The 13841-nt window shown below is 27.6% G+C and overlaps 1 protein-coding gene across 1 annotated transcript; it reads right to left on the reverse strand.

Annotated features, from left to right (window-relative positions):
• Window positions 1-266: 266 nt before the first annotated feature.
• On the reverse strand, window positions 267-9886 carry LOC129314015 (leucine-rich repeat receptor-like serine/threonine-protein kinase At1g17230). Its single transcript, XM_054957394.1, has 4 exons — window positions 9154-9886; window positions 8474-8617; window positions 5590-5733; window positions 267-367 (listed from the first exon to the last, which is right to left on the reverse strand). Exons 1-4 carry the CDS (start codon window positions 9884-9886, stop codon window positions 267-269), a joined length of 1122 nt encoding a protein of 373 aa, XP_054813369.1.
• Between the last annotated feature and the right edge of the window lie 3955 nt (window positions 9887-13841).

The raw sequence follows: 13841 nt of genomic DNA on the forward strand, positions 1-13841 counted from the left end.
ATAACTTTTGGTATATCACCTACAAAAAAAAAAAATGCACGCTTAAAGATATAGAATTCAAATTGGTCATAAATATATCTACTGAGAATATTTCCCACATATGTGATAAGGACATAAGCAAGATGGCTTAATCCTACAAGTGTCCATATACGTTGAATCATTTTTACCAAATCTAACTTGTAGACTCTGTGTGTGTGTGTGTGTGATATAGCACACTGAATGAACTTCTACTTTCCTCTTTTATATTTTACATCAAAGATTATGTTTCATATAAATGCCAGTACATACTGCCAACCAAAGCTGCTGGTTGGCAGTACAGCCCACCAACCAACAACAGCAATTATAAGATCCAAAGCTGCTGGTTGCTCTTTTGCATTAATGAAGCAAAAACAAAATTTACACTTTAGACATGTCCTTACCATCGTCACCTAAAGTACAATAATTAATCAGTTACTTTTAGATAATCATTTAAATGTAAAACCAAAATTTCACACACATAATATGCATTCTTTGAACTAATTAATGGGTTACTTTTAGATAATCATTTAAATGTAAAACTAAAATTTCACACACATAATATGCATACTTTGAACTTACAAGTAAACAAATGAGACAAAGGTTAGGTTCAAATAAAATTATATCATAACAATATTTGGTCAGTGCAGTATTGGCAAAAAGCAATTAGAGACTGTTAAACCAAAAGAATTATACTAGCACAATGATATCATATTTATAATTTTCAAAGGTAATTGATATTGTAAATAATAACAAATTTCATAGTCAATATATATATATATGTCACTTACATTTTTAAATTTTGATTATTGGATTTTGGAATATATAGATCCTTCATTGTCAACTAAATTAGACATTGAAATTCAGATATTCAATTTTCTGGTGAAATTTAAAATTCAATTTTAGATAAAAATAATTTTCTAGAAGATATTATTCATTGAACAAACTAAAACTAGTACGGGCTAAGTAGTATAAACACAAACTTATTTTTATGTCTTTAAATCAGTGACAAGAAATTTAAAAACAATGAAAGATGTTTGATGGAGAATAAAGATAGATAAATGACTTTGGGTGAACAAAAAACAGAAACAAAAAAGATGCTTTTTTATGCATTAACTTCACTTGAAGATATTAAAAAAATATTAAAGGATTAAAAGAAAAAAGTTTAGCATATTAAGGAATAAAAAAGTATAGAATGTCTTGCAGACCGTTTTATAATTCATCACTCTCTTAAAAAAATAAAAGCGGAAAAAGAAAAGGCCTATGTTTAACATGACATTTTTTTTTCTTACAATGATGTGATTTTAATTAAATGTTTTATTCAGCATGTAAGTTTTACATACTGCCACATAAATCAATCTGTTCTACCCACGAACCAACAAAAACAATTGTAAGATCCAAAGCTGCTGGTTCCTCTTATGCATTAATTAAGGAAAATCAAAATTTACACATCAGACATATCCTTACCATCATCACTTAAAAGAACAATAATTATTGGTTACTTTTAGATAATCATTTAAATGTAAAACCAAAATTTAATGCACATAATATGCATACTTTGAACCTACAAGCAAGCAAACAAATGTGACAACGGTTGGGTTTAAACTCTAAAATGGCGGCTTGTACAAGTCTTTGAACAATTAACAAAAATGCCATACATTAAGAAAGTAAGATATTGAAAGAATTACAACAAAGTCCGAAATAAGGATAACCTTGACAACACGTGCAAATTATAAGCAACATATTGAGTAGTAATTGTTTGAACAATTTTCATGGTTTTAACGTAACTACAAAAGGAATTCTATGAATCATCTAAAGTAACAAATTGTCTAGCGGCAAAAAGAGGATTACAAAGTATATTGGATTATTTTATGTTACTCAAATTTAAAAATTTTATTATCATTTAGGCTAAAGTATGCATTTAATCATTTAACTTTACACAACATTTTATTTTAATCCCTTAGCTTTATAAGGTGTCTTTTTAGTCCTTTAGTCTTAATATTGTTAGTTTTAGCCTAACAAATTTTTACATTAAACTTTCAAATATTGATCAAAAAATCTCAAATGTTGACATATTAAGTTTAATTTTTTAAATAATAATAATTGACACAAAAATAACCATTTGAAACTAATAATGCTAGTGTTAAAGGACTAAAAAGTTACTTTACAAAATTAAAGGATCAAATTAAAACCTTATATAAAGATAGAGGACTAAAAGTATAGATTAGCCTATCATCAACATATCATTGGAAAATAACAGTTACATAATTATCAATCATTAATGTTCTTAGGGAAATTAATTTGACAGAAGTACACTTTTGCAAAGCTGTTGTCATCAATGCACAAAACGCACTAACTTTAGTAACTTGAATGCCCCACATAGAAGGGCACGGAGCTGGAAAGGCAAATCTTCAAACAATCAATAACACAAAAAATTGTGTTTTGGATATATGCAACATACTTACCCACAAAAAAAATTTATTTCTTCTTTTATTTTTTAAATAGCTAAATAGATTTCACAGCCAAAATTTTATCATATAAAGTTTATAAATTTTTCATTTCAAAATGTTTGAGAACACATTTGATTGAAGAAATACATCAAATCCAGATGATATTTGCGAGGAATATATATATATATATATATATTTAATAATTAATCACCAATATGAAATATCTTCTTAATCATGTTGCTTCTGTTCTATACCGCGTGCGTCACCAATAAAAAGCCACAAAAATAACACAAAATTGATAAAAAAAAAAAGTTACACATTATGATTAGTTGAAAGTATACCTTCTAAGTTGTTTTTACCAATATTTCTTGGTATTTGACTAGACAACTTGTCAGCACTTAGGTATATAATTTTCAGGTTTGTGAGAGCACCAAATGTTTTGTGGATATCTCATGCAATATGGTAATGAGAAAACCAGATTATTATGAGTGCTCATCTATGAAATGATTATGATAAAAGGGAAGAATAAGTAATAAATATAAGCTTAAGAATGCATTCTTTTGACTTAAGTAACAAGTATAAAATTTTTATGATGCCCTTCTTAATTAATAAAAAGTATTTTAGAATTTTTGATGAACTATTTTCTACATAGTTAAAAATTAAATTAAGGTTATATATTTTAAAAGTATAGGGTGGTTTCAGTAATATTAATAAATTTAAAGATAAATGGATATATTTTACACTAAAAATGAGTCATAAATAATATGAAAAATTTCTAACAATATATATCGTAACTCACAAAACATTTTCAATAAAAACTTACATATATAAACAAATTTAAAATTACTGAAAATAATTATCATATGAAAAATGGGTGAAAATAGTATATATATATATATAATATATATACACAAATTTAAAATTACCAACAATAATTATAATATGAAGTACGTGCTTTGAAAAGTTAATGTGTTGTCAATATGTTTTATTTTTATATATTTATATTTATAAGCTTTATATTATTAGACGCCATCAATTATCTAATAACATTCCTCTCAGATCCTAAAATTAGTAAATTACTTTTAAAAATATTGATAATAAAAATTAAAAATGAAAAATTTAAATACTATAGCTTATGTATATATCTATATATATTTAGCAATTTTTTTTTTCATGCCATTCACAAAATTCTTGCGTGTGAAGAGCTGTCAGTTGATAGATTGATTACACTTATAGGGTAATGCAAAATCTCAGATCAATCAAAATGATAGCAAGTTTAACCCAAGGCGCGCACACACACACACACACACACACGCAAAACTTAACGGCCCTTGATGAATGTTTAATTAATTTATACGCATCATATATTTGATTTATTTCAGTGACGGGCACTTATATGATATAGCTTGAACTTGTTATTTGGATATTTTATAGAAAAGATTGTAGGGTAAAAGAATAAATTAGCTCCGAAATTATACATTCGAGAGCATCTAGGATCCTAAAACTCATTAAATGTGCAACATTTTTTTTCAACTTTTAAAAATAGTGCAACATAACTCCTATTACTAACAAGAGTTAACTTTGACTATTGGTTGAAGGACCTCAAAAATCACAATAAAAAAATTAAAAAATTTATCGGTCTTTTTCAGTAATTTTTTAGGTCATTGTTTGTAATTTATTTGCCTTTTTTTTTTTGGTTCATATAAAGCCCAATATATGCCATGCTGCTACTCTAATCATATAAAGCCCAAAAATCAGAAGTTGGTTCCATGCCCGCTTATTCCATTTAATTGAATTGTAATGATGTCTATAGCCAATAAGAAAAAACACATAATTAACTTAAGAATTTAATTACACTTGATACCTGTCCTTATCGTCATCACTTGAGACATGTTTCCTCATTTTTCCCTGACTTTTATATAACTTTTTTATTTAATTCTTTAGTGGACCTTCCCTTTGCTCCTATTTCCTATTTGCTATATATCTGGAATAATGAGCAGAATTGATTGATTGATAAGTAACAAAATTGGACAAACCAACGTTAAATAAGATGTTGGATTTCTGAAAATGTGACATACTTTAAAATAGTTGATCCATCCAAATTTTACTTCCGGTGCACATAATAACATCACATATTCTTTGAATTTTTTTCTCTTGAAAAATAATGAACGAAATGAAAACAATAAAAAAGAGTAAATAGTTTGGATATATGAAAATGTGATATACTTTAAAATATTTGACCAAAAATTTAAATATAAAATGTGATATACTTTAAACAATTTAATCTAAATATATTATGTCATTGAGATCATGGGGCTATAGTAAGTAGAGTCTTGTTTTACAAAAAGGGTAAGACTACAAACGTGATGATAGAATTGTCAACCAAATTTAAAAGTTATAAACTAAATTTTTGTATAATTGTGTGTGTGTGTGTATCAATAAAACAAAATAAAATTTACAATACTATGAGTGTTGATAAATATATATGCTTAAAAGTTACATCTCAATTATGAATGTTAGATTTGATGATGGGCTTATGCTTCTGCTATCTAATGTACAATGTTGTTTTTGTTTGTATTTGAGGAGATATTAGAGTGAGGAAGTTAACAAAGAGAGACATGTGCAACATTCACAAGCCAACATTTAGTTAACACTATTTTTATTTAATTTTTAAATTAGAAAATTTTCATTTAAATCCCAATAAATTTTTATAAAATGAAAAAATGAAAAATTACTCAGACACTCATATTTTTTAAATAAAATAATCTTTCTTTATTAAAATTGGATTTTAGTAAATATACTTCATTAAAATCCTTTGAAATTTAATGAAATTTTCCTTACAAGAGACCTGATTGAAATTCTCCCCTTTTATATTTGAAAGCTTTGAACCAGGTTGAATTATCACTAAAATTATAAAAGATCACAAATTATATATATATATATAATCCAACTTTTGTTCTCTAAAAGCATGTTTAATCTATACTTATATATTTTGGGATATATAACTAATAGTATTTTGATGAAACCTATTATCATCTAAGTTTATAATTTCAAGTTGCACAAGACAAAAGAAGTGACGGGGAAAATTGAATGTAGCGAATTATAATTTGCATTAAAACTATACCTTGTAAATTATGGGAACCAAGATCCAATTCCTGAAGCGAAATAGAGCTTCCAATGTTTCTTGGTATGTAACCAAAGAGATTATTAGCATCCAAGTAAATAGCTTTAAGATTTCTGAGATTGGCAATTTCATTGGGAATATCTCCTGCATTATCAAAATAACAAAAATAAAAAACACTGATATGAGTGCTTTTGTATAGATTATAGAAAATAATAAAAATAGAATACAACATTTTGTAGATGACTGTGGTATATATAGTGTATAGAAAATCATATAAATTTAAAAATCATTTAAAAAAATATCTCTTGCATTATGGCTCAAAGGACCCCAATGAAAAGGACAAAAACTAATAAAAGCATGCATAATAGTTGTTCCTAACGGTGAAAAGAAAACTAAATGATGTTAATACACTATGTTATGTTGAAAGCATGGTGGTAAAGTTTCCAATATCACAACAAAATTAAAATATAATTTGTAGATTCATTTATCGCCCCCCACTCAACATAATCAATATATATTTAACCTCCCCTTTCCAAAAAAATCAATAATGTTGAATAAGAAATTGTAAATAGATTATCCTAAGACACACTAACACCTACAAAATTATATTGTTTGAAATGATTTGTAGAGAATATGAATTTGGCTAATATTATGAAAGACATGCATGTTAAAGAGTTGTGTGATAAAGACATCCACTCAAATGAAGATAAACTAGAAATAGGTGGAGTTATTTTTCCTGTAAGATTGTGAACTTGTAAAAGTAAAATGGTTAAATGTTGAAGCCTTCCAACCTCAAGTGGAATATATCCATGGATAAACTTAAAAGTCCAAATCAAAGCCTCAAACTTTGACAAATTTGATACACTTGAAGAAATAACACCCCCAAAAATATTACTACAGAAATTCATGTGCTGAAGAGAGCATATAAACTTCCAATCCAAGCTGGAATTAAATTCCAAGGAAGTAGAAAGCAACGACACTGCACTTATTTTGGGTTTCATTGTTTGGGCTTTTGTTTGTAAAGTAATTTAGTTTGAAAGTAATATTCTTTACCCTCATTCCCTTTCATCTATCGATATGTGCATGTTGCATAAATTCAATTTCACAATTATGACAATCCTTCTATTGTCCTCTTCCTCGTCATCATCCATCGTAAAAACATGCCACTTCCATTGTACAATATATATACTATTATATAAAAATATGAACAAATTAGTCAACGAAGTACGTACTTTTGTAAAGTTAATATGTTATTAATATGTTTCATTATATATATATATTTGTATTTTTATGTTTTATATTATTATGCACCATCAATTATCTAATAACATTTCTCTCAAATCATAAAATTAGAAAATTACTTTTAAAAATATAGATAATAAAAATTGAAAACGAAAGTTCAAATACCATAGTTTATGGATATATCTATATCTTAACAAAAAAAAAAATCTCCCATTCACCTTTGATTCTAATTTCAGCCCTAGTTCATGGAAATAGCTTGAAATAAATATAATTATCTTTGGAAAATGTTTTGTCATGCCATCCATAAGATGAGTCAAAACAACTCCAGAGGGATAGATAGTAAATAGTTTAACTCAAGGAACACAAAAAAAAAAAAAAAACCATAAAAGCCCTTGATGAATGCTTAATTAATTTACACGCATCATATGTTTGATTTATTTCAGTTGCCGGCTCATATGCAATATAGCTTGAACTTTTTCTTTTGGCATTTTATACCAAAGATTTATTTTTTATTCATATAAAGCCCAATATGACGATATATGCCATACTGCAACTCTAAACATTCTATAAAGCCCACAAACTTACACCAATAATTAAAAATTCAAAGCTGGTTCCCCTCAAACATTATTAGGCCACATCCAACCAGAAGTTGCTTCCATACCGGCTTATTCCTTTTAATTGAAATTATTATGATATGTAAGGTTGGGTGTCACAACATCATTTCCTTTGTCTTCTGCTTCTTTGATTTTTTTTTTTATCTCTTGAAATTCTTATAATACATAATTAACGAGTGAAAACAATCAAAAGGAATAAATAGTTTTCATATATGAAAATGTGATCTACTTTAAAATATTTGACCAATAATTTAATTATAAAATGTGATATGCTCTAAAATATTTAATCTAAAGAGTAAGTAGAGTCGTTTTTTACAAAAAGGGTAAGACTACAAACGTGATGATAGAATTGTCAACCAAATTTAAAAGTTATAAACTAAATTTTTGTATAACTGTGTGTGTGTTTATCAATAAAACAAAATAAAAATTACAATACTATGAGTGTTGATATATATGCTTAAAAGTTACATCTCAATTATGAATGTTAGATTTGATGATGGGCTTATGCTTCTGCTATCTAATGTACAATGTTATTTTTGTTTGTATTTGAGGAGATATTAGAGTGAGGAAGTTAACAAAGAGAGACATGTGCAACATTCACAAGCCAACATTTAGTTAACACTATTTTTATTTAATTGTTAAATTAGAAAATTTTCATTTAAATCCCAATAAATTTTTATAAAATGAAAAATGAAAAATTACTAAGATACTCATATTTTTTAAATAAAATAATCTTTCTTTATTAAAATTGGATTTTAATAAATATACTTGATTTTTAATTTTATTAAAGTCCTTTGAAATTTTCCTTACAAGTGACCTGATTGAAATTCTCCCCTTTTGTAGTTGAAAGCTTTGCACCGGGTTGAATTCTCAAGTTTAATCTAGACTTATATATGTTGGGATATATATTTAATAGCATTTTGACGAAACCTATTGGCATCTAAGTTCATAATTTCAAGTTGCAAAAGACAAGAAGTGAGAAAAAAGAAATGATCTATAGCCAAATATAATTTGCATAAAAGTTATACCTCGTAAATTATTGTAACCAAGATCTAATTCCTGAAGTGAAGTCAAGCTTCCAATGCTTCTTGGTATGTAGCCAAAAAGTTGATTATGAGTCAAGTATATCATTTTAAGATTTGTAAGATTGGCAATTTCATTGGGAATATATCCTGCATGATTACATTAGCCAAAAAAAAATAAAAACAGAGTTCATATGAGTGCTTGTGCATAGTTTATAGGAAATCATAGAATTAATACAATAAAACTTTATGGAGATGATAATGGACAATATATAATGTATATAAAATCATATAAATTTAAAAACCATTAAAAAAATATCTCTTGCATTATGGCCCCAAGAAACACAAATGAAAAGGACAAAAACTAGTAAAAACTTGCAAATAGTTGTTCCTGATGGTGGAAAGAAGACTAAATGATGTTTGATACACTATATTTTATTGAAAGTATGGTGACAAAGTTTCCAATATCACAACAAAATTAAAATTATATATAATTTGCAGATTCGTTTATCTTCCCCTAGTCAACATAATAGAGTGTGTGTGTGTGTATCCCTGCCTCTTTCCAACAAAATAAATGTTGAATAAGATATTGTAAATAGCTTATTCTAAGACACACTAACACCTATAAATCTTTTTGAAATGATTTGGAGAAAATATGAATTTATCCCATATCATAAAAGACATACCTGTTAAGGAGTTGTGTGACGAAGATATCTGCTCAAGTGAGGATAAACTTGAAATAGTTGGAGGTATTTTTCTTGAAAGATAGTTCCCTGCTATGTGTAAAATCTTTAAATGTTGAAGCCTTCCAATCTCAAGTGGAATAGATCCATGGATGAAATTATCATTCCAATCCAACGTCTCCAACTTTGACAAATTTGATACACTTGGAGGAATAACACCCTTAAAACTATTATTCCAAAAAATCAGGCATTGAAGAAAAAATAAACTTCCAATCCAAGCTGGAATTTTCCCGTCAAATTCATTAGAGCTCAAGTTGAGAATTTTCAGCTTCTGTAACTGCAACAACCCCTTTGGTAACTCACCATGAAAGCTGTTGCTATGAAGGTCAAGTTCAACAAGGGAGGACAAATTCCCCACTTGTGGTTGTAAGGTGCCCGTGAGACTCATGTCAGCAAGATTTAATATGCTTACTCTCTCAGTATTAGCATCACAAGTAACCCCAGCCCAATTACAAATGGAGGAAGTGTTGGACCAATTAGCCAAGTGATTGAATGGATGTCTCACAGAATATTTGAAAGCATGAAGTGCCAAATAGTGAAATTGGTGTGAGATAAAGTTGGGCAGATCATGGGACAGTAAAGCAGTGAGAACATGGAGAAGGAAAAATGAAACCAAAGGTTCACCATGTTGGATTGCTTCAAGGTCTCCAAAATTGAAGTGGATAGTGAAGGTCATGCTATATATATATATATATATATATGTATATATTGACAAGCACTAGTCTTCGATAATAATAAAAGCGGAAAAAATTGTGCATCTAATAAAAGTATTCATATTTATGGTGGAAAAAGGAGTGGAATATTCAAATTCAGTCCAAGAATTAAATGTCATCTTCTTTAATAAAAGGAGGTCCATATAATTAGAGCCTAAAAGAAGGGAGCCAATACATTTTACCCATTTAAACAAGTGATTTAAACTAAACGTGGTTAAAATAAATTCACGGTGCCCTCTTGATTATGAAAAGTCACAGCTGATTTAATATACAGCTTAATTGGCTAAAGGATGATGAGAATTCCTTAGAAACAATGAACACTGTGATCAATCAAGGACGAACCATTTAATCGACCAAAGAACCAGAAATTAAAAAAAAAAAAAGAGATAATGGCTTCTTCACAGAGATCACAAAATCATAAAACTATGTATCTAATATTGCTCTAAGAAATAAGCATGCCAGCCATGAGCTTTATTCGCACCCACAAAGAGATTTATTCTCAAATATCTTTATTGTAAAAAACGTAACATTTTTTAAAATCTTTTATTATTTACTTTGACATGGAGAAACGGTTGTAATTTTGAGATTGTAATTGATATATTTTATAGATATTAAATTGATTTTATACCTATATTTAATTGCTAGATTAAATAGGAAATTTTATTATAAAATTCACCTATATTTCACATTCTATAAATTTTCTAGAAAACGAAAGAAAAAAGGAATCAGAATTAAGAGAGAGAACATAAAGAATAAAATGAATAAGAAATTACAAAAGTACTTTTCAAGTATGACTGGAATTATTGTGCCCCTCTCTCTGCGCTAAAGATATTCAAATTGACTTGATTTAAAATGTTAGTATAGAAAGAAAAGATGAAATTCCTTTTCCAGGGCTACATCAATGAGATGGAAAATGTCTAGGAAATTTCATCAATTATAGAACCTCAGTATTATCTGATATAAAGAAAAATGACAAAATAATATATCTATGTATGCATCACCGATTAAAAATTTAATTATTTTGGTGAAAAATCAACCAATTAGGTTGAATTTATCAAATTGTTGCCAACCAAACAACAATGAAGAGCCAAGACTTCTATTATCGTGCCGTTGAATTTTGCTCCTTCATTATATTTGTAAGAAATTTGGAGAAGGGACTTTGTAGCCTCTTTTATAAAATTTCATGATCACTCACGACTTACAGCATTTACAAAACCTCTATTTATCATTGTTGTTGGCGGCGGCGGCGGCCGCGGCTCAAAATAAATGCATATTTTGATTACTAACGAGAGACAACAATTGTAGTAAAAGAATTGAAGAATGACATGTTGGTTTGATGATTTGTGGTTATGACATAATATTTTAGGAAAATAACATGTTGGCTTTCATTTATATCTTGATGAAATTATTTTTGAATATAGATTATTTAACCTCTAATTGAATCTTAGAAATTTTAATTTCCATGATTGATTGGGAATTGACTCATCATTATATACAACTTAAGAAATTTTTTATTTATTTTAATTTTTTTGGCCATCACTATGTTGAAATAATTGTTAATTATTATCTTATAATATTTAAAAACGTTAACTATTGAAACATATCAATAAATTTCCATTATTTATTATTATATTTGATAACAGTTATAAATTACTATTATATTTATTTAAATACGAGTAATGATATTTGACTTATTTTCACAATGCATGTGACTTCTTTTTCTCTTTGGCTTCAATAATGACATAGTCCATATTCACCTAATATCAACTATATTAATTATTATAAATAAAATAGTCATGTAGAGGTCAACAAATTAAGGTGATCCAGCTAATAAAGATTTAGTCCATTTTCTATGAGAATATAAATTCAAATGCCAGCAACGTTTGTAAGGATCAGAATTTCGTAAGTAAGCTGTAAAAAATTGTAAGTGTCGTATTTTTTGTGAAAGATCTGAGTTTCTTGATTAAGAAAATTTTGTGACTTTTTTTTAATTAGTGACTTGAAACAAGTACACATCCCAATTTATAAAATCTCAATATTATCGATCACATTAATAAAATAAATATACATAAATTATTCTCACATTATTTGTGTTATATCATTGTGCCATTCTGGCCTCTCAATGGGTAAATTAGTCATATTGCTATTAGAAGTAAAAAAAAAAAAAAAAACCTTTACGTTCACTTACATCAATTTTATTTTATTTTATTTTATTTAGATAAAAAGTTTCATTTATCTTCTTTCAACCCATTTCATTACAACTTATAACTACTTCATCCTTTGTGTGTAGAATATAAGCTAAATTAACATTTTGATTTATTGGGCTAGAAACTCTAATGAGTGCAGACCATTGGGTATAGCACTACCAGGTTGAGGATTGGGTCAAGGGGATCATTGCCTTAAATGGTTTTAAGAATAGAAATGCAATATTAATATATAAAATGAAAAGAAGAAAAAGGAAATTTACTTGGTAGTTGATGGACCAAAATAAACCTATGTATGTGTTAAGAATTTGCTTAGGCCTAAATTTTGTGATCTGGCCATGCAATTTAGAATATGATTTTGATATTTACCCATTAATTCCAAACCAATTATATCTTTGAGTTTAAAACCTAACCCCAAATTAATTCATTTTTCTTGGGCTTAATTATATAATTGTCACATGTTTTTAAATATTTATATACGTTAAAATACCTTACCATTAATTTTAAATTTAATTAAATTCCATATCATCACAAGGAAAGTAAGAATAAGTTAGTGCATGGAGAAGAGGCATGCAAAAGCTTCTTTTTTTTTTTAAGCTATATTTCATAGTTATGTGTTTGAAGTTCGCTCCTTGTATTGTTATTTTGATAGCTGATATATGTCATTTTCATGTAATGCGCTATAGCACATGGCTCTTCACATCATATCGCATGGCACAGAGGCGAGTGAGCTATGACATATGTGTCTTAAGCCACAGTGCATGGGTTGTTTCCTACACAAAAACACTGTTTTGAGTTTTAAAACTCATTGTTTTAGACTCTATTTGATTTTCAAGCTTTTGCATTATTTTTAAACTCTAATTTGAGCATTTCAAATGTTTGCTTGAGATAGAAGATATTGAACTTTGGGATCCCATTGTAAATGATTTAAGAATTCTTCTCTTTTATGAAATTTTACAACTTTGGTATTTCTCTGGGGGTTAATCCCTTGATTATCATCTTTATGGAGTTAAAATGTGGTTAAGGGAGACCTTACATACTTTCTTAACTTTAATTTAATAATTTATATTATATTATGCATATCACATAATTTACATTAAAATTGATTTTATGTTATGTTAATAGTACTTCCCAAATTTATATGTAGAGGAATATAGTCCAGCTCAAATGGATGAAATCCTCGAAGAATTGGTTGAATTTAGCCATAGGTGCAAAACAGATGATAACAACCATGCATTTTACTATATCTTCATTAATTTTGTTTTAGTATATAGGTTCTTTACACTTTTTCAAAGTAAGTATTATTTGGCCAAGTTTATGTTTTTGGTAACTTTGGCCTTCTAAAGTTGCAATAGGTTTGCACTTTTTGGCAAATCTTTTCTTGTAAATTGTAAAATAAGTTTGAAGTATTTAAACAATTTTAGAAGTTATAGCTATGTTTCAATAATGGATTCAATTGCATTTGAATTTTGGTTGAAACTGAATTGCTTTGTTATTGGTTGATTTCTGGATGTCTATGTATATTATTTTACAAGGGGGGCTGATCAAAATGCAAACCCTCCATTGTAAAAAAAAAAAATAATAACTATTTAGTGGGTTTTTTTAAATAACCACTAAATACTATCATATATTTAGCGATTGTTATAAAAAAAACCGCTAAATAGTACCTGATAGCTCCTCAATGTTTGCCCAAAATAAAGGCAAACTATATAAT

The sequence above is a fragment of the Prosopis cineraria genome, unplaced genomic scaffold, assembly GCF_029017545.1.
Source record: "Prosopis cineraria cultivar Desert tree isolate PC_DT_omini unplaced genomic scaffold, ASM2901754v1 PC6, whole genome shotgun sequence".
Lineage (NCBI taxonomy): Eukaryota > Viridiplantae > Streptophyta > Magnoliopsida > Fabales > Fabaceae > Prosopis > Prosopis cineraria.